Source organism: Neodiprion virginianus, chromosome 5 (genome assembly GCF_021901495.1).
Source record: "Neodiprion virginianus isolate iyNeoVirg1 chromosome 5, iyNeoVirg1.1, whole genome shotgun sequence".
Lineage (NCBI taxonomy): Eukaryota > Metazoa > Arthropoda > Insecta > Hymenoptera > Diprionidae > Neodiprion > Neodiprion virginianus.
Window position 1 is genome coordinate 453375 of NC_060881.1, and position 24514 is coordinate 477888.

Below are 24514 nucleotides of genomic sequence, written 5' to 3' on the forward strand. Positions count from 1 at the left end.
AAATTGGCTGCAAATTCCCCACGGAATATTCCGTTAGCAACAACAACAATTCTCAGACCGTTGATGGGCGAAGGAAAAGGAAAGGAGGAAGGGGAAGCGGTGCTACCACTGCTACTGGCACTGCCAGTGTATAGATCGATAGAAATTTTCTTGAATAATGCATCATCGTGAACGAGCGCACACACTAGCGTTCGCGATTTACATTTGTATCTATATCAAGAGAGAGAGGGAGAGAGCAGTGCTGGAGCACGGCACGGATGAATACCTGTGGGACGATGGACTGGGAAGAGAATTCGAATACTCTTAAACCTTCTTTACCATGAATCGATTATCATCGAAGGGTGACTGTTCGTTCCCGATCTGCTTATATAATGGGTTAGATAGGATCCGCAGAACCACGGACTATCATATTTTCACCCGGTAGGTGAAATATTTTGGTCAGGATAGTGTCTAGGTACAATAATTATATACCAAAGATAGAATATATTTTCTAAGCCAAACTTGAACGATAACAGGATTTAATCGAATCACGATGAAATAAATGCGTAAGAAAATTGAAATGTTTGATGAAAGCGTCACCGTTTTGTTCAAAATCCTTATTCTATCTATTTTCGTGCGAGTTTTTTCAAAAGGGTTGAACGTGGGCAACCATTCCTTCATACTGAGTGCAGTGAATTTGTCACATGTCCTGAGTACATGCGAGGGGGTTATCCATGCATCTCCACGAAGGTCTCGACTTGGGCCGCTTTTCTGTCTTATGGCTCGTAGCTGAGCGAACTTGCCCCTCAGACCCTGGTTATACCATTCTAAAACTACTCGACAATTGTCGGTACAGGACAAGACGGAGAGACAGTTTTATTCCGGTAGTTGCGATCGGTCGCAGACCCATGCGATTTCCCCCCGAGTTTTTAGAAAGGCGTTTGTGAGTCGGAACGGTAAGAATCTTCCGATGCAGCAGCAGTAGGAATAAACCTCAAATTGAGCACCGCTTTGGCTGCAATTGAACGGGCGGGAATGAGAACGGGATCAGTTTGGTGGTGGTCGAATCTGTGTGACCCGTCGCACATTCACAGACGGATAGACACGCCGTTGATTCATTCGTCTGTGTGTCTGCGTGCGAGGATGGATGCTGCGACCCGCGAGTAGAAGAACCGCTCGGACTCGGTTTGGCTCCAAGGCCCCACCAAGTGGCTAATTATACGGAGTCTATGTTTGGCACTCATAATCTGGACTGCCCGTCCCCCTTCTTCTTCGCTCTTCTCGCTCGCCGATGTGACGATGCAACGCAACTCCGGTGCTGTTATCTTCCCCGATCACCAACACACGCCGGTATAACGCTGGCTGAATTGAATTCTGTATACCATCGCTCGCGTCATCAATATATTCAATAAGGCATTGAGCCGATCGGGTTAACCCGGGTCAAGTGAAACATCTACGTTTCTCTCGCTACTACGAGGCATTGTGATATTTCGTTATTTATTCAAGAAGCTTTTGCCCCTGATCCGTACAAGCTATCACGGGGAGAAAACGCGGCTCGTTTCGCACATAGCCTTTATACCGTATACGTGTGTGTCGTGTATACATGTACAGTATACTCTATCAGAGTGAAATCGGATCGGATTCGTAAACTTAGACTGGATACACTGTTAAATTTTTCATCACTTCGGAAGTCGCGGCTTTGTTAATGCAAGCCCCGAGCCGTCGAACCTTCAGACGTATATTGGATTGAATTATTAAATTCAATTTTTCGAGCTTCTCTGAAATTATTTGCAATATGAAACGGTCTTGTGTAGAAAGTCGCGGTGCTGTTACGACGCTGCTGCTGCAGGCACTCGTTACACGCCAGCCTTTACTTCCACACGCCTTCTGCTGCTGATCATAGTTCATGTACAGGGCATCCAGCTTGTTATACTTCACGAGGTTCGCTCGGGTAAAACGGGTTGTAAAGAACGCGGTGCGGTCGGAATACATGATTCCGTGTTACGTTGGAATGATCACTGCGCCATAGTTAACCAGATAAATTAATTAAAGATATACAGTGTCCGTGTAACTAGGCCAATCAGGAACGCGACTCGCGACGTAGTCGAGCCACTACGCAGACATTCTCCTTCTTCCCATCTAACTCCAGAGATACTTTGCGAATCATGCAGGAATTCCTTGAGCTCGGTGACACTTCGTTCTACAGTTGCTATCAGCCCTGACTAAAACGCTATCTATCTGTCTATCTGTTTGTCTGTCGGGCGAGAACAAAGGACACCCTACTCGTTTAGGAACCCATTTGTAAATCAGAGTTTCTCTTCAAATGGAATTGTAATTTTTCGATCGTTTTGTCCCACTCTTTCACCATCTTCCCCACTTCTTCTTCGTCTTTTTATTTTTCTTCTTTTTCTTATTCTCATACCTTCTTTTGTTATTTTCCCTTCTTCGTTCCACTCTGTTTTGCATCGGCGATTGGTTCCCGTCGAGCTTCTGTACGTACTTACTCCTTCAGCGGCGCTTAATCCGTACCTGCTCGTAATGAGGGGAGTTAAAGCAATCTGCGATTGAGGTGCGGCAGTGCGGGAGGGGTGGAAAAACGGGCGGCGAATACAGCTGGGGCTGAACGCTTATGGACTGGGGAGATGAGGAGCGCCGAGGGTGCACAGCGGTCGGACAGAGAAGAGGGAAGAGGCCATTCTTGTTACTCTTGGCGACATCTTTAATTCATCGGATGCGGATTGTGGCCTGAATCTTGAATGAGCCTCTATTCCAGGTCCTTGAGCGATCTGTAACTATCCGACTCTGAACCGATGAGAGACCTCCCGTACCCCTCCTATCCACTTCCTCTCCTCTCCGCTCACCTCTCACTCCGGTAATAGTGTTCCGACGCCGGTTGCAGGGTGAGTGGATCGCTTATTCGCCCCCGCGAAATATCATCACCCCGCTCACACCTACGTGGCGTCCATCGGACACCGCTGCCAGTCTGGAAAGCAAACCCCCGGGATTTTTGCGAAAACGTCTGATGTGCCCTCCCCCGACGTTTCCACGGTGTCGGTGCGGCGTGTACCGAGTTGACAGTAGCGCCGAGCCTACCTGGCCGGCTGCCAGGCTCACTTCCTGGGCCGTACGGGTGGCCCCCGCGATTCGCGCCCCCTTCCACCCTTTCGCCTTCCGCGCCCCTCCACCGCGTATCGCGAGTCTCCGCATTGCAGCTACACACGGGGGCCACACCGTGTCTAATGACGGCGATCCGGGAGCCGCGCGCCGGTTTTGAATTTTTTATTCATTTTTATTTTTGTTGCTCTTCTTCGTCTCCTTCCTTCTTTCTTTCCTTCTCCTAAATTCTCTCCTACCGAGTCTTGGAACTCATTTTCACTCTTACGCCGAGCCGGGTCAAACAGCCTTCGCTTAACGACCGGGCACTTCCGTCGGCTATACACCAGCTGCGGACTTCAGTCGCGTAGCGGATTTAACCCCGCTGAGAATTTCACTGGCTCGTGTGCGGGCCGAGCTTTTGTCTCTGAACGCTGCTCACTCCCCCTTCGGGACAATAAAAACGACGCGCAGAAGCTCCGCCGCTGCTGCTGCTGCTGGGTGACGCGAGATTACAGGATTTTCTTCCCTGATCTAGGAATACGGCCACATAGTAACTCTATTATATGTACGTGCCTGTGTGTTCTTGATGAATATACATAGTCATCGTTCGCTGTCAGGCTAGCTGTCTCCCTTTGTCATTCTTCGAAAACAAACAAACACCCAGGCGTGTGAACAAGCTTTTTAACTCCCCATTTTTCACCACCTTATCGCGCCATTATTGTTTCGGTTGTGTATCTCCTCACGTGGATCTGAGTGTTTGTTCACATTCGGCGTTTACGACGGGAATTTACGCGAAGATGGCTGCCTACACCCTGCAATATCGACGATCCTACGCTAGATGTACATATCAAGTATACCCATACAACTTTCTATCGAGATTTGAATTTGATCATAGATTACAAGTATGACTTACGACCGTACCGAGTAATGTACTTCCTACCGTGACAGATAATATGAAATGTAGGTATGAAAATAATGTTCGTATAGTTTACCAGGTTTTTTTAGGTACACGGGGATCGGTATCCACTTGAATATGTGCATTTGCAGGGCATGTATGTATGCATGAAGATGAAGAATAAGTCTGGGAGTGGGAAATTTTCAGCATGTTTACCGTAAATTTACAATATGTAAATTATCACCGCTGACTCGGTTGTCACTGGTCATAAAACACAGCGCGAATATATAGAGTGCGCAAAACTCTCGAGGAATCCATGCAGTGCTGCACCGCACTGCGCTGCGGGATCGGCGCAGGTGCAGCGTGGAGAAGAGAGCTTTTTCAGGGTATTTCAAACCAAGCACGCAGTCTGTGCATTTAACCGCGGCGCGAGATCACTGCGAGAGATGCCAGACAAAAGGCCGTAAAACGGCCATCGGCTAAGACTCGATATTTTTTTTTTCTAGGGTTTATTTTTATTTTTGCTTTTCTTTTCTCCTTTCTCCTTTTTGAGATTCTAACGTCTCCGAAATAGACTGGCACGTGACTCCGGTTCGCGCGTAGGAACTTGCTTTCCGAATCGGTGCCTGCTGCAGGATATATGCAGAACGCGTGCAACTCTACGTAATGCCCGTTTCATTATTTTACAACTGCTCGTTAACGCCAGGATTTGGCGATTCAACCTGTCTTGTGAATTTCTATCTTTTTATACTCGCTCCCTTCTTTATTTGTTGGTTTTTATTTTGTTTTGATTTTTTTTGATACATAAACCATAGACTTTACAGAGATAAACGCTGAGCGGATTGTAAAGTCGAAGTTTAGCGTCTACTTTATATCCTACGTAGGGTTTAAAGATAGTACAGTAGGTTCAGTTTCAATGCAATAACAAACCCTACTTTGACGCTAAAAATGTTCGAAATTTCCCGACTCGCCAAGTTTAGGCTCAAAGTAGGGTCCGTTTAGAACCTTCTTTAACCCTCCAGAAGTGTGGTTAAACCTGCTTGTTTGAAACCCTCCTTCACCGCTCACAATCCTACCCCGCTGATAAAGATCCGTCGATTCTGATTAATTATGATTAAAATACAAAATATACAATTTAAACATGTGAAAACAAATAAAAATCCTAATAAATAAGAATTGGTTTACACATGCGTTTAATCTTATTTTCTGTATATTCTATCAGTTGAAAGGATTTCTGTACTCGTAAGAACGTTGAATAAATAGTGTCGAATACTTAATTTTCAAATGCTGATAAAACTTATCAAAATTATGTCGAAATAGTACTTTAATTATTCATTGCGAACACTTGAATATCGCTGCAATAATATATCTGTAGAGAAAGAGTTACTGGTCCATCGGAGCAGCTGTAGATTGAATAGCGTCAAAATAGGTTTAATCGTCTACCGAGAGCGTCAAAGTAGGATTTCCTACTTTAATTTTCCAGAGTTGGAGGTTTAATGTAGGGTTTGTTCGTAAATTTTACGAGTTGGAGGGTCTCAATGTGTGATTGCCAGGATCAGTTCCCTTCAAACTAGGGTTATATATGAACCTTAGCAGGGTGAAATGTAGACGCTGAATTTCGACTTGGGTTTCGTGAGGGGGTAAAAACAGTTTTTAAACCCGCGTGTCGCATAAACAAGTCTATCTTTCATTTGGAAGCTACGCGAGAAGCTTGATAGAAACGAGAAAAAGGATGGAGAAAAGTTTTCGAATTAAACATCGACGATGAAGGAAGAAAATTACGGAAACGAAACTAATTTATAGAAGACACGGGACCTGTGGACCCTGCAACGGCTTTCTGGTCGAATATAACGTACGCCATGGCATGCGATCCGAGCATTAATAAAGATGACGTGTCCTTTTATACACGTAAGTCACTGCCGTCCTTAGCCGAGCTTCCGGCGGGCCTTCAGCCCTTAAAAAATGACGTCTTTCCCGCGGAGTTTGTCCTTATAATAATAATCCTCCCCCAAACCGCCGCCCCTAAACCACGTCTCGACGCACCACTCATTTTAAAAGGGATTTTGTACTTGCCCGTTTTTCTTCTCCTCTTCTTCGTCTTCTTCTACTTCTTTCTCTGCGTTTCGCTCTACAACGTCTCAAATAATACGTCACGTGCTACACACTTGAATCTGATCCCCGGGGGTCGGGTTATATTCTGTTATTCTGTAAACGGGATCGTTCTCCGTCAATCGGTTCGAATACTTTTACACCAATTGACAACTCCGAAATCTCCGTTTCATCGTTCTGCAATAACACGACTGATTTCAATTCAACCCTGTACGTATAACATATAACCTGGGCCGGCCTTTCCTGTGAGCTCTTCGCGAAGCCCTGCAGTCGATCAGAGCTCTGCAAATCGTTTCTCAAATAAAGCGCCCCCTGAATTACCGTAGTGTGATAAAAATGTGGAACCGTCCGTGTCGCATATCCTGCAGGCTTTCCACGAGAATTACTATATTCCTCTTTCTACGACCGCTGTACCATGCCGCAGGCGTTGGCCAATCCCCATTATAGATTTATGTGTATCTCTCGAACGGTGAATATTCGCCCCGCAAACGCCGGGCTTCGCGAGCTGTTTTTCCGTTCGGCTGGGGCTCGCCTAACTTCCGCGGGCACTACTCACACCCTGGCCGCTCGGCGCAACTACTCCCGGCATCCCCCAGCCGGGAAAGAGGGGGAGAACCGCCGGCAGAAGATCCAAGGATGTTCATTGAAACGAACGGTCCTTCAACCAGTCCACCCTCTCCCTCTCTCTTTCTCTCTCTCGTCCCAGGCTTCCGCCTTCCTTTTTTCCATCTGCATTTTCACTACGCATCCACTATCCTCGCTTGACCTCGGGATTATGCATCCTTTGGCAAAGGATGCGGCTCTTCTCGCTACGATTGGAGTATCGTTTGAATAAACGAAAAGTAACGATAGGTCGGCAGCTATGCGGAAAACTGGGATTCGGCACTCTTTCCAAGGATCCTTGTAGGTAGGTCGACCCCTCCGATTTTGATCTAGTTCATATATGTTGTAGTGCATCGAAAAGGGGTGAAAACGACCCATAAAGATGGGCACCCAACGAGGTGGTTTCTCAGTTTTAAATGGAAGCGCTTGATGTATTTGAATGAAACCAACATTGTAGTGTTTCTATCGACGAATGAATTCAGATAAAAGAATGTACGTGTCTCTTAGTTTTCGATGCATTGCAACATATATGAAACAGATCAAAATCGGAGATATCGATCTATCTGGGGTTTCTTGATAGTCTTTTTGCACCTTTTCACAGAGAGAGAATATATTTAATTTCAGGTTATTTTCAGGTATGGTTAAAACAGGATCTCGGTGTCTCCTCTTCTCATGCAACTCGCGAAATAGCATCAGAGTCGGTTGAACTTTGACGAGATGAGTGAATTATACTCACATTCATCGCGGCCAGAATTATAGCTGATACGTTTCAAAGCGGAGCTCGACATTTGCGCGAAGGGTACAAGTCAAAATGCCATTCCGCTCCTATTCTCCCTGTCAATCGAATTATTATTACCGCCGTCAAATAGTTCTGATATTCAGCGAGCACTTCATCCCGCTTTCCTCGTTCACGTGAAAACTGGGTTCATCGATTTATCTTCTCACACCTCCACCCGTCGACTCATTACAGCTGAAAAAAGATAAAAAGAAAAAAAAAGGATAGAAACCTAACAACGGATTGGTCGATCAAATAGCTTTAATAATTTCAAGCTATTGAATACGACGGCCAAAGGTGTAGTGTAGGGTGATGAATGAAACGGAGAGAAGAGAAGAGAGTAAGAAAACAGGCCCTTTCCCCGTGCGAAATTCAAATTCAAGGCTAATTTAAAGAGGAGCCAGACGGAAAGCCGTACAAGCCGGGCGACCATGGTGCGGAGGAGTCTTTCTCCTCTTTAATTTGTCTCGGAGTACGGATTGATGGGGGCAATTTTGCCATTCCCCGTTACACTTTTAAATGTCCCGCCGAAATTTACCGGCATTACTTCCTTAATTGTTCCCCCTCGCTTGACTTATTCCCTCAAGCTGACGTCGCGTCTTGACTCGTCGTTGTCGTCGTCGTCGTCGTCTTGCTCAGTCCCCCCTGAAAAATTCTTTTCTCCACGTTTATTCTCTCGGAATTTTATCATCTTCTCTTCCGCTACCCCGTTTTTCTTTTTCTTTTATTTATATTCTCCTATTCCGGGCTTTCCGTATTTTCACCCCACGTCCGTTCTCTCTTTTCTTTCTTTTTTTCCCTCTCTTCCTCTTTTCTCTTACCCCTTCTCGTCGAGATCTTTGGAAACCGTCTGTTGTACAGCAAGCAGCAGCAACAAGTCTGCGCCAAATTGTCTCTCTCTCTCTCTCTCTCTCAAACGTCAATGTACGACTCATACATGTATGTTCCTTGTAGGATTAGCTCATTAGTTAACTAGGTTTGTAGTACCACCCTGATAGCATGTGTTCTTCAATAAGCATAGATTTAATTTAATTTAAGTGTTCCTCACTCTGTTACATGTTTCTGTTTTTTACGTTGTATCGAGAGTTCAACATTGTAATGTATTGTTGTCCTTAGGGGGTACCTTGCCCCAGGACATTCTCTCTCTCTCTCTCCCCCTCCCTCCCTCCCTCCCTCCCTCCATCCCTCCCTCCTTCCCTCTCAGGAGGGTGGACTACAGATAAGTGGTTTAGTTCCCGGGGTTGGAAGTGGAATTGTCAACGCGTGTCTCGCGCCTTGCGCCGGTGGAATCGCATCGCGCTTGTCGCGAAGACAATAGTAGAGGTAATTATAATAATTAGTCAGTGGTTACGGGGGGTGGAATTGGTGCACACACTTACACTCATACCGAGTCTTGCAGTGCTTTCAGCAGCGGCACGCGACCGATCGTAATCCTTGATTAAGAGGCGACGGTGGAATTATTTTTACTCCCTTTACATTCAAGCAGCTGTGTCCCCGATCCCCGAGGTATTCAATGATAACGACGCCAAATTCTCGAATTACGCTTAATGATTACTGGAATTTCCTCGCCCACGATCGAGCATCGGATATGTTTTACGCTCTCTCGTCTGGTTCGTGACACGTGGCGTTTCGGCGAGTTGGCGGTGATTTTTCGCCTCTTAATCCGTCCGTCACGACGATCAGAGGTAAAATATTGTCTAATTTCCATTCATCGTGTGGATGGAAAAAAAACAAAAGGAAATAAAATAATAAAAAATTTCACCATCGGTTTTTGTTCTTGCGAAATATGAGCGGTACCCTTCGTACTTGGCGTTTAGGGGTTGGGGGTTGATTTATGAAGGGTTGTCTTGCGGCTTGGCGAGACGAGCTGCCGCGGCCTGTAACATAGTGTAACCAATCTAGCCGTCGCCTCATTCCGCCCTCCTTTTCCACGCACCCCTTCATCACCCCTTGCTTATTGGACAAGAGCCAGAACGGCCGCATTCCCCAGTTGTACTTCACACCCTCTCGGCCATCTAATTATACCCTGTTTTATACCCCGTGATGTGTACTTCGCGACGATCGAGTCGAGATATTTTTCGTCTTGGGTGATATCCAACCCTCACTCGTATTTTCGCTTTTCCTTTTCTCCTTTGAATTTTTCGTCCAATAGATTCTGCCCGAGGACAGAGAAAAAGAGAAAGAGAAAGAGAGAGAGGGAGCTTTCAAATTTCGCCCAAGTACATCGTAGCCCTGTTGCTCCGCTTTTGATCGACCATGGATGGCATGGTTTAGAAGGGTTGCCAAAAATTGACAGCCGTCGATTCGAGTTGGATTGAATTTGGAATATTGTGGAATACTTTAGGACGGGCTTGATAGCCAAGCGGGCATTTAAGCACGGGTATACACGTGGGGGTTTCAGCATTACCTACTTTAACGTGTGTCGTCGACCTGTTTTCTGCTTGCAGTAATCCGTTCGTGACGGCGTGCGTGAAACGCGCATCGCTAACCAAGCTTTGGCTTTGGTAAGCGGGTAGGCGGGGGTGCAGGGTTGATCTCTGTGAAATTTAATTACTCGTTGTAAACACGCGAAAGAGAAAATAATCCGCTTATGGTAAAGCGGGGGAGGATTAGCGTGCAGCGAGGGTGAAGTTTACGGATTTTTAATCACCGTTAGAGAGTCTCTGCTGCACTTTGCATACCTTTACACATTGTCGTATATACCTCCATTGCGTGTTGCGTGATTAGCCGTCAACAGAGGAAGATTCTTCTCACCGCTTGTTTTGTCGAACACGTATAATCAGTTGTGTGAAATCTGCCTTCCGAACTTGGGCGTAACGTAATGATGATGACGTTGGTAACGTTACTTTTACGATGCATGTTTAGGAAAAATGGCTACTTTGCACTCTTAGGAATGTTCGAAATTTAGTAAACCATGACAAACAAATAGTAATCTTATTTTGAAAAGTCAACTCCTTGAAAGTTATTCTAAAATTGAGAATTGATGAGTTATTTCCTGATGTTTCGTTTCGTTACGTTAACGTTACTAACTTCAGCCTCATGCAACGTATACCTACATCGATTTATCGACCTATCGAATATTCATCCCTACTTCTCAAGTATTCACGACACTTTTATACGAGCGTTCAAATTAATAGGATAGACTTGGCTAACTTTAGAGCTTGATTCGTGGCTATAAATCTCGGCGCGTTCTCGACGAACCCCCTTTTCCACCGTCACCACCCTAAGTGCTGTGAGCTTTTAGGTGCCGCGTTTGCTTACTTGGGAGCGACAGGGAAGGTGGGGAAGAAGGTCGAACCACTCGAGCCAAACTTCGCCCTTCAACGGCGACCCGAGTTATCGTTCTTTGACGATGTCACCGATGAGGATCACCGACAGGATCTAATGACTCTGAGCGAATCGGTCCGCCTTCGGAACCGATTGCGCCGGCTGAGCACGATTCGAAAGTTTCTTTCCCACGTGCAGTGTCAACGATGCAGAAATACACACCGCGAAGATGATACCAGAGCCTGACCGCGAAGTGCAGGAAGCTCCGGAGACGCCAAACCTGCTCGGTGGATCTCAAGTCCCGCTTATATATTTATACTCGGCTCTTTGTCGTGGCAGGTTTGCGGTCGCGTCGAGAATAGAAAAGAGATAAATAGAGGAAAAGAGCGCTCGACGGAACAAACTACACTTACAAGTGTTGAAAACTTAATATCACGTAGTCCGAGTGAGAGGCAAAGGGTGTATTTGTGGAAGGGCAGTTTGTTCGGGAGAAAACTGTTATCTCGGGTATTAGGGAAAGTTGAGACGATAGCGAAGAACGAGGCAGGTTGCAGTTGCACTGCAGGCTTATTTCTGCTGCCATGCAACTTGGCCTGACGGCGATGGGAAAAATAAAGTTTTAATTCGGTTTTGAACAGAGCTGGTTGAAGCGCTCGCTTCTGGACGTGCCCGGCAATTATCAAAGTTTCGGTAATCGGGAGAATCAGGGATAGAGAAGCTGCAGCCCTCACCCCTATCCGTTCCTCCCCCATTCTTGCCCCCCGAAATCGTTCGCGTGCGCCGAAACTCGAGCCTTCTTCATTTCTCGAGCAAACTCCATTCTCCGAGCTTTTATAGTCCCGCTTTACGAGCTCAAGATCCGCGGGCCAATATTTGCCGAAACCAGCCGTACCTATTCCAGCTGCTTTCTTTTTTATTATTCTTCCTTCTCAAGACTCTATTTTAATAGGTATTCCTTTTCACGACTGTTTCAGAGAGCCTCAGAGAGTACTTCACCAAGTATGGGGAAATCACGGAAGTGATGGTCATGAAAGATCCCACCACCAGACGATCAAGGTGAGTGTCCTGCAAAGAAATTCAATCCTAATACCAGTCAGCGAGCTGCAATATGGATCTCATTGTTAGAAATTCTTCCTAGGAGCCAAAGGCGACTAAAGGCAGGATTGCAGGAGGGAGCTACAGCTTGGACCATCTAAAATCATACCTATTACGTGCCGTGCCGCCATTTTGTTATTAATTTTAATGCAAGAATTCTAAAATGTTTTTGAAACTACAAATAACAAAGCCCTGAAACTCAAATTGCTCTGAGTATTTTCATTTTCTTTGAAAAAAAAAACTCACAAGAATAGGTATGATTTCAGAACGTCCATGTTGTATCCCCCCTTAAGGCCCACGGGGCTCCGTAAGAAAATGATTTCACCATAGCTTCTCCCTCGTTCGCGCATCTGCTAAATCATGCGCAAAATCCCCTCGACGGGCCGGATGTCGTAGATTCGCCATTACTCCGTTCCTCGGCGGTCTTCTTCGCCCATAAATATCCCGGAGCGTATACGTCTGGCGACTTTGGTGCAGCGTTCGCGCGCCTGCAGAACGATCCCCAGTGTCCATTATTTCTCGGTCCTATCGCCCCGCGGCTTTGCGCCTGCAGGCTCCAAGCTCCAAGCTCCAAGCTGCAAGCGGCACCGCGATTCGCGTACCTACACATAAACCCGGCGGAGATCAGGGCGTCGGGCCTTATCTCTTCCTCTTTGTCTCCACCCCCGCTTTGTCATATCACCATGCATGCGGACGCCGTTGAAATTCATTTCCGCGAATCGGCGAGTGAGCGTGCGGTTCACACCGTATTCCAGTTTGAGAATCGGGAAATTTAAAGCCTTGGGCTTTGCTTTATGCTCGCATAGCGTTGAAACTGTGCGGGGAGGGTCGGTCGGCTCTTGGCGACCAACTTTGACAAATTATTCTTCGCTTTTACACAACGTGTGTAGATGGTACATACCAACCTAGGTATAACACAACCTGTACGTTGTGTACGTAGAATAGGAAGAGGCAAACGGTGCTGTAATAAGTGACAATCAACGTTTAATTAAACACCGTAATTAATCATCCTCAACGCTTTCTCTACTTCGTTTCCATTATAATACGTCGTTCTTTGTATAATCGGATTCTGCTTCTTTCTTTCAACGGAAAGCTGACAACAAAGTACTCTAGGTATAGGTGTAATGGTGATGGTGGAGGGGGACAAACAGGTGAAGTTAAATCACTTAGGGGACAATCTCGCAATTTCTGTATCGGCATCGGATAAGCCGCCAAGTAAGGCGTTGTGTACTATATGTATGTATATGTATATATATATGTACAAGAATGTACATGTATATAATCCAGCGGCGTCGATTCTCTGTCTCTTTTGCTGGCATTTTTAGCTCCACTGACCTTTGGCTCGTCAATCATTCCTGACCGCGGTCGTAACCCTGCGTCGCTTCTCCGAGAACAGTTCAAAGGCTGAACGCGTGTTTCTCTTATACTCGGAATAAAAAATAAAAAACAAAATAAAAAAAGAAAAGGAAATCACCCAGAGATTTCCAGTATCACCGCATATGCTTGGAGTATGCGATGATTCGTTAGAATGATTTTTTACTGGAATTGTATCGAACTGATCCGTTTTTGAAGCACGAAGCTTTCCGGAAGCCGCCGCTTTATCCTCCGGCCTGTATAATCCTGTCCCAACCGAACTCCGAAAAGTGGGGAATGTCGCATCAGCGCACGGAGAGAGTGGATCTGAGCGATTGTCCTATCACGTGGTGTAATTAATTCGATTATTAATTACCGCGGCGTGTCTCCGGAGGCCGAGGATCAGACCTTATTGGGGTGTTCGTACCTGACAAAAGTAGATACGCGAGGATTTGGATTTCACATCTACCGGTTGTTGGCTTCAGACGCGACGCAACCCTGACACTGAGTTATGGCTCTCGGTTTAACGTTCATCCCAGAGTTATATCCGCGGTGTTGTAATAATCGCCAAGTTCTGTATTTAGGCGGTATATATGTGATTATCAAACTTGCTGTATAAATTACTGATCCAAATCGTCGGAGAACACGAAATGGGGAATTCTTTTTTTTTCCACTTCCACGTATTTTTCATCAGAGACGGTATTTCGAGTTCGCTGAACCGGATCGCGCCTCGCATAATCCTGTGAGCGATTTCTACAACGTGTCGGAGTGCGAAACGGCGTGTATTAATATTTAACGTTTTGATGCATCGATATTAGATATACGCACATGCTCGGGGAATTCCGTAAATACCCGTCACTCGCTAGTTCCCGTTATATGTATAACCCGGCCGAACTCATTTCGACCAGATGTGAAATATTTTCATTCCACGTTGTAGCCACGCACGCGTCTAGCCTGTTTATTTTTCTAGACCAATATGTACGTACCGCCTGTCTCGTCCGACATCGTGCATGGCTTTGATGCGACTAAATCGATTAAACCAAACCCTGCCTGCGTGGGGCTGAACGATGACTTTTTGTTCTTCTCTTCGTTGTTTCAAATTCGCGAAAAGAGGGATACTCGAGAGGCGGACGAACGACGAATGGAAGGGACGACTCGACAATTTCAACTCTGATCATTATGTCACTTATCGATTCGCAAGCCTTAGGATCGCCAACCTTTTTTCACCTTCAAATTTAGGGATGGAGAGGCACTCTCTTTAAGGGGTTACATGTACCTGAGATGGCTAAGACTAGGGTTATGTTTAAGAATTTTTTTGTCGTATAACACTGAATTTTATTAAACAACCATTATATATCTTTTAAAGTATGACGTTTCATGTATATTGTATGAAAAATTTCAAACGATAATAAAAGTTACGGGGGTTTTCCTGGGACGTGTTTTTGTTGATAACTTTTGCGGTACCGGACGCGCCTCCGCTATTTTTTATCTAAAAAAAAAAAAAAATTTTTTTTCAACAGTAGATAAATAAAACTAGTACTTATCGAGCCGAAATTTAAAAATTTAATTTTTTCGTATCATGGCAGTCTCTGGAATAAAACAGGTGACTTTTTGCCTCAAAATTATTCAGTACTTGCGATGATAAAAAAAAAAAAGCTGTGCCGGGTGTCAAAAAAACGACTCGACAAGTACAAGATTATTGTGTGAAATATAACTCTGCGAAACTAGATCCCGATCGGTCCAGTTTTGAGTACAGTTTACATTGACATTGAAATAACTAGTTTTTTTCAAACTTACCTGAAATCGTTGGTTCCTGGGTCATATGACGGATCTATCTGAGATATTAAGGCTTCCAATACATTTTTATTTTTTGCTGCGTCAACCTCATTCTTCCTTCTTTTGATGTCCGTGTCGCTGCTCACTCGGTCCGTTACAAAACGTCATAACTTTGTCATTACTGCGAATTTCTTTATAAATTTTCAGACACTTAAAAGATAGTGATTTCGAATGAGCACCTTTTTGAAAAATCTATGTTTTTTTTTTCACCTACCCAGGTACGTGTAACCTCTTAAACCGAGGCAAACTTGCAACTCGTGGCAGCAGCTACGTAACAAGGCGAATTGCATAACGCAACAAAGTCTTCGAGTTCTCGGTAGTAAGGACTTGTAATTGTTTTCAGGGTGGAGAATGCGCAGGGAATGGCAAGGAAGGGGTAGGTTGAAGTCGACCGCTTTGATTGAGTTGGCTTCTCTTCCACTTAATAAGCCAGTATGAATAGGCCGTGGCTGTTGCTTCTGCTTTGTAACCGCGAGGAAGTGGGCGACTATAACAAGGGGTTGGAGTCGGACTTCTCTTATAGCTACCTGGCTGCAAACTTGTTTCGTACAATCGTTCTTATTCGTCATTGTTGCCGTTGCAGGCACGTTGGTGAATATAAAGGAATAATAATTCGAACCGCCTTTCTCGCTTCCAGCACTCTCCAATTAATTAACCAGGAATAACAATTTTGCATTGCATTAAACATGCGATAATTTAGTGTTAAACTATTTTCGCGACTCTCCTCTTCGAGTCGCAATTCCGCAGCTCCATGACTCGGGACGATCTTGCTCATAGTCAACCCGAATCCAATTAACGCGAAGATTTACAATCCGATGAATTTACTGGCCTGGATAAAGTCTGAGGTTTGGGGAAGAACGGTACTGGTTAACTTTGACAAACTGACAAGGTAAACTGCTTTGACGTTGTTGCTGTTGTTCCTTTACCGAAAGTCTTGTGTTTCTTCGGTTGTTGAAAACGCGTGATAATATACACATTGCGGGAAGTCCCGCTTCGACAAAATGATCGTCCAACTTATCTGCAGAAGCTACGCGTTAAAGGGGATCGATCACTCTTCGGGTGTTTCATTTAACTTTGAACAGTTACTGGTCACGCGGTGAACGTTAGCGAATAAACAAAGATTACATTTTTTATGGAAAATGGTAAATTATATTTCTCTGAAACACCCTAGTGATCACTGACCATTCGTAGATAAACTGAACCTGAATCACATCGTCTTTCTCGAGAAGGTGCATAACAGATCTTGGAAGGCCGTAAAGGAGGGAATTTTGCGGAATACCTTCGGTGATCCCAGTTGTATCTCATATCTGCCACGCGTGGCGCGGCGGGATTTGCCGGTGTATCCTACGTCGAGCAGCGGCAGCGGCGCGAGGAAGGGTGTAGGGTATAAGGGCGAACCGAGGGCGACCCTGCGGGTTGTAAATTAATGGTCGGCCCGTGGCGCTGGGGTGAGCCGAGTGGTTCGGCGTAAGGGTTCCGCTTGATCTATGGGCAGCGTGTGTGCCGGGTCAAACGGGGCTCGCCGGTGATACGGGGTCGCCCCACCCCCACCCCTTCTCCCCACCACCACCACCATCCGGGGAAAACCACCCATCCACCCCGGCCGGACGGTTCCACTCTTTGACCCCGATAGCGAAGCCGGTTCGCGATAATTGACCGTTCGCTACCCAAGGGGCGGGTTGGGGGTGCAGGGTCACCGAAAGAAAACGCTCGTCAGTAGCGCCGCCGACGCCACGCGCCCTCCGGCGCCCCATGCCTGTCGATGAATAATGGCAATCGTAAGGAACCGAGTTGGCCGCCTTATCACCCGATAAATTCCACTTTCCCCCTTCTTAACAACCGCCAACCGTTTCGCGTCTTTATATAGGTGAGTACCTACGTATAGCAGGACCTTGGCCTGGGTGCAGATGTAATTATCGCTCAGGCCGTAAAGTTTCACCCAATTCTCAACCCCCGAAAAGTTTTAGATACCGCCGCTGCGCCGAACCGGTTCGCGAATCACGACAGATTTACCGACGTGCTCCGACTAGAATATCGCCAACAATCTATGGACGACTTCAGTCCACTTGTAAAATTGTAGAATTTATATTCATCGATTGATTCTATTATAATTTAGGAACTAACAGTCGATTAAAAGCAGTGTAGGTATGTCAACTGTAAACGAGATTTGGGTAAAATTTTTGTGCCTTATTGTAAGGATATTGAAAAACGGCTGTAGCTGTCGATTCTTCTTCTCTCGTAGTGCAGGTTATTCTATCTTGGTGGAAGAATATGGAATCGAGTACTAATTTTTGGTTAGAATTAATTTTAAGCTGAAGGTAGTGCATACAATGCACAAGTAGTGAACTAGCTTATGAATACAAGAATAACTCTGAAATGACTCCGTGAATATTGAAGCAATTTTCGTGGAACTTTATTATGTATACTCAGTTCCTCGTTTCATCCGGTATATTAATACCCCCCCCCCCCTCCCCCCCCCACCTCTCTCTCTTTCACCTTGCTATTATTTGTCTTCCCGTAATCTCCTATTTTAATTAGTATTTCTATTCTTGTTCTTAAGCCTTTTCCTTATTTCCATATTATTCTCTAAAACTCTATTCATGTTTGTACTATTACTTTTATTTTATGTTATTTTTATGAAGTTCATTTTTATTTATTTTCACACTCTTTCTATTTCTATTTTTTAAATTTATTTCCATCCTCAAGTTCTTTTTATTACTCGACTCCAATCTGTATACTTTCTAATTTTTTTTTGGTTTCATTTTTGCTGTCCTCACTTCTATTATGCTATTTTACTCTGTTATCTGTATTTAGTCATTTTTGTTTTTGCACAATGAATCATCTCTGCCTCACACTGTTTATCGCCTCGTGGCTCATACGAGCTAAGGTATAATTTATTAAATGTCAATCAATGATTCAATCAATCAATCTATCTCTCTCTTTCTCCCCGGGTTCTGTATACCTAATAACTTCGCCTGCACAGTGAGACGTAGACCTCTTGTTCCGAGGGTGAAACAATGAGGAATGAGAGAAAGGGGGGTGGTAAAAAAGCAGGGAAAACAGAAAACATGACTCTTTCACAGTTTCGCTGTATTATACGTGAAACTGGAGTCTTGCTTCTCTCAACGGGAAGTTCGCTACCCGTGAATCTCCTTCTTGGTCGGACTCGGAATAGTTTCTGCAGAGCGCCATTCAGCGTGGCGTGGTTACTCCTCTGCCTCTGGAGAGTGTATGCAGGGTGCTGGGAGAGGAAGCGCGGGGCTTGAGGGGTGCAAACCGAATAGGCTCGCTGCTAGATAGCTCGAAAGGTTGAGTAATTTATCAGGGTGTCTGAAAGGTGTGGGTTACGGCCTGCCGGAGGTGGCGAAGCGCCCACCGCCGCCACGGCCGCCACCCTCTAACCACCACCGCGGTGTAACGCGCGATAGTATCTTCGCACCGGGTGGTCCTGGGGTCCGAGGAGGGTGAGCGACCCTCGCGTGGATGCCACCCCCGGAGCTACTCGGTCGCAAGCGATCCGTGCATGCGGTGCCGCGGGTTTTTAATTCGCCCCGATTTCACTACGCCGACTTCAATTTCGCCGGACGGCTGTTTTTACCCTGATGTTTTTTTTTTGTTGCCTTCCGGCTTCTTCCCTTTGATACGGATCGTTCGACCTACCTAAGAGTGTGGAGAAATATGCAGGTCGTTTCCACCCCGCCTCACGTAGCTTTCAAATCCCGGAAATTTGATATGCGAGTTTGCAATATGTTCGAAATGCTGGCCAAACTGATCGGCTGGAATAATTTGACTGGAGATATTCTCCTTGTGTTGTATGTAGATGGGTGATCTAACTATCGACCCAAACATTTCTTGTTCGAAAATCATTTGACAATTGTTTTGATTAGTATGATCAGAAAATTTGGCCACGAATAAAATAGCGAATATACACATACAGGGTGGCCAGTTTGGAACGGAATACTAGAGTATCGTTCGTTAAATTGTCATTGACGATTTTTAGTTCCAATGGAAATTGTTCTTTTTTTTTTTTATTCTTGGGAAACAAAACTTGTAGCCTGTTATCATTCTAAATTCGGCTGAGTTGCATCAGTGGTTGCAGCGCTTTCAACTTTGAACAAAGCCAAAGTTGAGTATTGAAAAATTGCCGTTGTCAGTTTTTTGTTTTGAAAAAAGTACACTTGAAAGGCAATCAGGGTTTAAAGAAAAAACCATTTTCACCGTAATGTTCAGACTTCGCATGTGAAATCATTGTTTTGCTATCCTGAAACAAAAGTCGCCGAAGTCTTTGTGAAAAGTCGTTGTTTTACGACATTAGGTCACTTCTTTATCGCTCAACGAACCGATATTCAATTTCCGTAACACCAAAAGTGTTACAATATAATATTGGACAATTCAATTTCTCTGAATTCCTAATACTTAGGTTCTACAATAGTAATTATCATTCGGTGTTTGATCAATTTGACGTCACTGTAACATGAACCTCGTCCACAAGGTGATAACCCTGTAGGTATACAAGACCAACGCCGCACTTCGAAGCGTGGATCCGCGCCGGTCCGTGATCGTGCGAAACAAAAGGGGTCGGTGGTCGGGGATGGCGCAGCACGCGAATGGCGCGTTATGCCGATGGGGGTTCGCCGCGGGAAGTCCGGAGGCACCAGGGGTATATTTTAGCGCTATCTGTTGGGCCCCGCATGCATGCAGGCGGCGGCCAGGGACGGCGGAACTCGGGTGCTGGGGGGGGGGGGGGGGGGGGCTCCAGTTAATCGCGGTTGTCCCGAAGCTGCGACTCCGTGAATTGCGAAGCCTGATTCCTGCGTCATAAATACTCGCGGGGGGATAATCCCGCAATTTAGGTGGTAGATTTCGCTGGCGCGATGAGTTTCGCCCCGAATCTGGGCGACGGTGGCTATTTCCGGTTTCCGCAAAGTTGACGAGAATCGCGGCACGACTGCATCGCGTCGATATCGCGCCGAAGTTAAACGGACATTTCATTCGGACGCCATGTCATGGCCGAGGGAATAGCCACTTGCGAAGTCAGGTATTCGCAACCAAAGAAAAGTACTGTGAAGTGACTTGAAGTGACGTAGAGTTACGAAGTCACTCGAAGTCATTCGGTTGAAGTTACGTGAAATCTCGTAAAATCTTGAAGTTCCGGAGTCAGGTTTGTACCGACTTTACACTTCAGTACTGCTTACGCCCTTTTGTCACGCTTTTCGAGAAGAAAACGTACCGAGGTGTTCTCGTGACTCCGACAAGAAGCGCCGGGCGTAAGGTTTTCACAATATCGCCTATACATTCGCCTTCGCTGCAGTGACGGTGAATAATTCGGCCCTCCAACGATCCCCAGGGCTTGAAAAAACTCATTCCAGATTGCAGCGCATTGGCTCTTTTCCACCCAAGGCACGCGTAAATTTGCTCCCTGCAACGACTGACGGACAAGTTTGGTTAGACCGGGGTTGTTACTTGTTAGTCCGTTTTGACTGCGGTCGCTCAACGACGTCTCAGCGGTTCCGGTGCACGTTTTGAGTATCGTCGAACGGATTTCAATGACCAGGTGTCTAACCGCGGTGCCAAGACATGTCGGGGCATGGATTTTTCTTGACGCCAATCGGTATCCTGTCATCGTCCACGTCAGCGCTCCTTTTATACTCGTAGGTACATTTAGGTATTCGCCATTTTGATCACCACCCCTCGTACGCCACCTTGGTGTATTAATAACGCGAAGATGCGCCACTCCAGCCGTACTCACGGTACTGACGGATTGCGGTCACAGGTGTCTGTCTCATCCTCGAACCCCCGCTGTAGCTCAAATTAGATTTCCGCCTCTGAATAGTGGAGCTTTTCTCGTCTCGTCGCGACTCTTCGTTTTTGTGTTATAAGGATGAATGAGAAACAAGGGTTGGTAAAAGTGAGAAAAAACTGTGCTACCAAACTGTCCAGCAATCTTTTAGAAATGAACCTGACGTCACTAGCTACTCTCGTCCTTAAATCAAACTTTAACGTCTCCGTACACAATTTCAACGAGAATATTCCGGTAGACTAACGACCCCGGTAATTGCCGCTGGACAGAAGTTAGGGGCAAGAAGGAGGAAGGAAATCGTGGAGGACTCGAGAGTCTCGCACGGAGAGAAGTTTACATCTCTGATTGCAGCTCGAGATTCAGCTGTACAGGCGGGCGGGAGGAGCAATGCGGTGGAAATTCGATTGGAATTGGAGATACGCTCCGAAGCGGCTGCATGTTGCAGCCTCCGCATCGGCGTCTATGCGCCATCCTTCCCTCTTTCACTCGGTGCAGAGGCGACTTTGAATGCACATAAAAGACGTTATTGGGAATAAAGATACGGCTACACGACGCGGCGGCTGACCAACCGACGAGACGCTCCACTGCACGCTGCAGGAGACGATTCGGCCAAGTTTTCCCTTATTCTTACTCCGTTAAACTTCCGCCATACGTCCTGCCGGTTATATATTTTCAAGTTGGTTAGGTAACCCAGTTAGCAACTTCTCGAATTTAGATCCCTCCTCCCCTATACGGACTCTTGCTTTCCTTTCCTCATCCCTTCTCTCCTAACCCCGGACGTACGTACTTACAATATTACCTCACGATGCTGCTCGGCCAACCCTCCGAACTTCCTAGACCATGTCGATCGACTGAATTCGCAATTACATCGCTTCGAGGAACTGCATGTAAAAGCTTTTACCGTATGATGCTTGAAGCGTGTACCGAGTGTACCTACAGTCCACTCGAACAATAAATCTCAATATTGAGAGGTCAAGAAACAAATGTTTGGATTCCACTACCGGATGAGGGTCCGATAAATTTTATTAGAAAACTACCTTCGTGATGGTAATTTTTAAATATTTTTTCTAAATATCGAAAAATTGTGTCAAAACAATACAGTGTAAATTATAACAATCTGAGGATGCGTTGTTTATACTGTTTCGTTGAATAAAGGCAGCATGGCTATACGGCGTCTGAAAAGTCGTCGATAAGTGAGCTATTTCCGTGCAAGTATCGGATACCGAAGGAACATTGTTTCGACCTAATTCAACTCGGTTAACTTCAGCTGCACGTCTTCAATCTTGATTTCCCGATTCCCTTCTTCGGGCATGCTTTCTAGCCGACTGTACACCTTGGCTAATCGACAGGGTGCCTAGTCATTCCCGTAAAAACACCCCTCGGGTTGTTCGTAGACGGTGAAATATGGCCGCGCGCCATGCACCTCATTCCGCATCGAGGAAACCTGGTCCATCCATGAATCGCGCGGACAACGAGCTTTAATGGGACTGTCCGCTGCTTATCCGGCTAGCAGCAGGTTTGTGAAATCATTACGGCTCGTACATCCGCCGGGATTTATGGACGACTCTGCGTATGCGGGATGGGTAATTATGCGAAATAATTGCCATCGCTTACGGCGCCCCGCTTTCGTTTCAAAATAGAAAACCTGACCTGGTGCGGGAATTTCCGCACCCTCGTCCAACGGCTTTCACGTCGCGTCATTTCCGGTACCTGGAGTACTTCTGCCTCACAATCTGCCAAGACTTTACTGCATTATCGAACGAATTTCTCACCATTGTTTATGACGCCGAATTATCGCTTCCTTGTCTTTATTTCTGCAGCTTAATTTTAACCTCCAATTTGAGCTTTTACTCAACCAACTTGTTGTCCAGGCAGTTGAGCGGACACGCTTATCTTCACGTCACGCATGGCCGTGGTAATTAGCGATCCCTTGCGTGCGCATTGGTTAGCGGACTGCAGGTTATAGGTAAAAATGATAATCGTTTCGCGTCGGGAGGTCAAACGTTATATCGTCTACACGGTATAATACACGTGAGTATTATCATCGCAAGATATTCTGTGGAGCGGCTTTACACCGGCGCACAGTGTTAGACAGTAATATGCATAGAATGTTTATTGTGTGTCGTTAAAGGAGGTCAATAATAATTGTCCCATTTCGTCCCCCCTCTACCCTCTCTCTATCTCCTCAGTACAAAGATAAATCATGCCAAAAACGCCCAACGATTCTTATCCACTCGGAATATCCTTAACATTTGTTGAACATGAAGGAATTAAGAACTGATGAATCTTGAATTCGGGAGAATCGCTTGTCTTCGAACTGGAGAAAAACGGTACAGGCTATAAATTGAAAATATGCGGGCAAGAAATTCTGCAAAAGAATTGCAAAGTGGCATATAATTGCCGTACAGTATATGATTTTTATGAATAAAATTTCGTTAAAAAATTCTTTCATGCTCGCTGAACGAGACGGTTCACATATATATGTATGGTTAGTTTTTATCGTATTTTGAAAAATCCGGGAATCTCTGAATCACCGATTCGCAACTGTCATGCAGCCGCGATGCGAATCGAAAAGCTTTCGTTGCGTCGATTCGCGTCGCTTGGCTATTTGCTAATTACCGACGAACGTGCAGGTAACCTGATTTACCGCCGGCTCTGACTCGACGTCCCGCTCCGCTGATTGGCCGACTCGGCGTGGCAGGTACTGATGACGTCACCTCCGCCTCTCCTCTCCTCTCCTCTTCTCTCCTCTCCTCATTAATGCGAATGGCCATTATCACGCTAAGCGAACGACGAGCTAATCTGATTGGCTCTCTCGGCGAGCAGACGCTGCAGCACCGCAATGGCTGCTGGCGCACAATAACACAGCGCTGCAAAAAAAAATATTTTTTTTCAGCTGCACGGGATCTTTTTGGCAAATACTATGCTTTTGAGTGTGACGAATCCATAAATGACTTCCATTTCCCTCCGTCGCGTACAGTATTCTTGCGAAATGCAAGGTGTTTGCATAAAAAAAAGCATAACAATAATGAAAAACACCAACATTTTATTACATTCAACAAAGCAATATTTCTTATAATATTAAATGAGAAATTTCTTTGTAAAATGTATGCAATGTTCGGCGTTCATTCTTTGCGCCTATGAAACCTTTTCATCTCTTTTATACACCACCGAACACGCTTCGGCTTTTCATTTTCTATTTCCTTCTTTGTGTTTGTTCTTCAGTCTCACTTTAATATACGTATTAAATGGAAGTAAGAAATCACGTTTGCATAGAATTTGCAAAGTCAAGAATAGAATATCAGATTTCGAATTAAACGGGAGACTCGCTTTAAATGAAACTACAAACACGAGTTTGAGAAAAAACCTGACGTGACGAAACTTTTTGAGTACTTTTCCCTGTCTCAGTGAGTGAGAATCTATAAGAAGCGGTGTAAAAAAACTTGTGCAGTTTTTTGGTTGCAGACCTGTGTAATCGTCGAGGCGATGGGATCGCGCGAGAATTTTATTTAGCTATAAAAATGCAGCGTTTCACGTTTACGATTATATTTGAGAATTCGTCGCGAAGAGACACAATTTTGATATGTGTGTAAAGCTTGTTGGTATGTGTACACATGTGCTATATGTGAAATATATTTTTGTGAATTAAATTTAATTCACATAACCACTTAAACGGCCCGGCCGTTTTTGCTGATATGAAATACAA

The 24514-nt window shown here is 45.4% G+C and overlaps 1 protein-coding gene across 15 annotated transcripts in view; it reads left to right on the forward strand.

Annotated features, from left to right (window-relative positions):
* LOC124305411 (RNA-binding protein Musashi homolog Rbp6) overlaps positions 1–24514 on the forward strand; it is a 402463-nt gene that overhangs the window by 133414 nt on the left and 244535 nt on the right. For all 15 annotated transcript variants that reach the window (XR_006908374.1, XR_006908375.1, XM_046764807.1 and 12 more), the window contains exon 3: positions 11699–11780. Coding sequence is in view for 13 of the 15 variants with exons in the window: in XM_046764807.1 (XP_046620763.1) it covers positions 11699–11780 (82 nt within the window). In the remaining 2 variants the exon portion in view is untranslated. The remainder of the gene's footprint in view (positions 1–11698; positions 11781–24514) is intronic.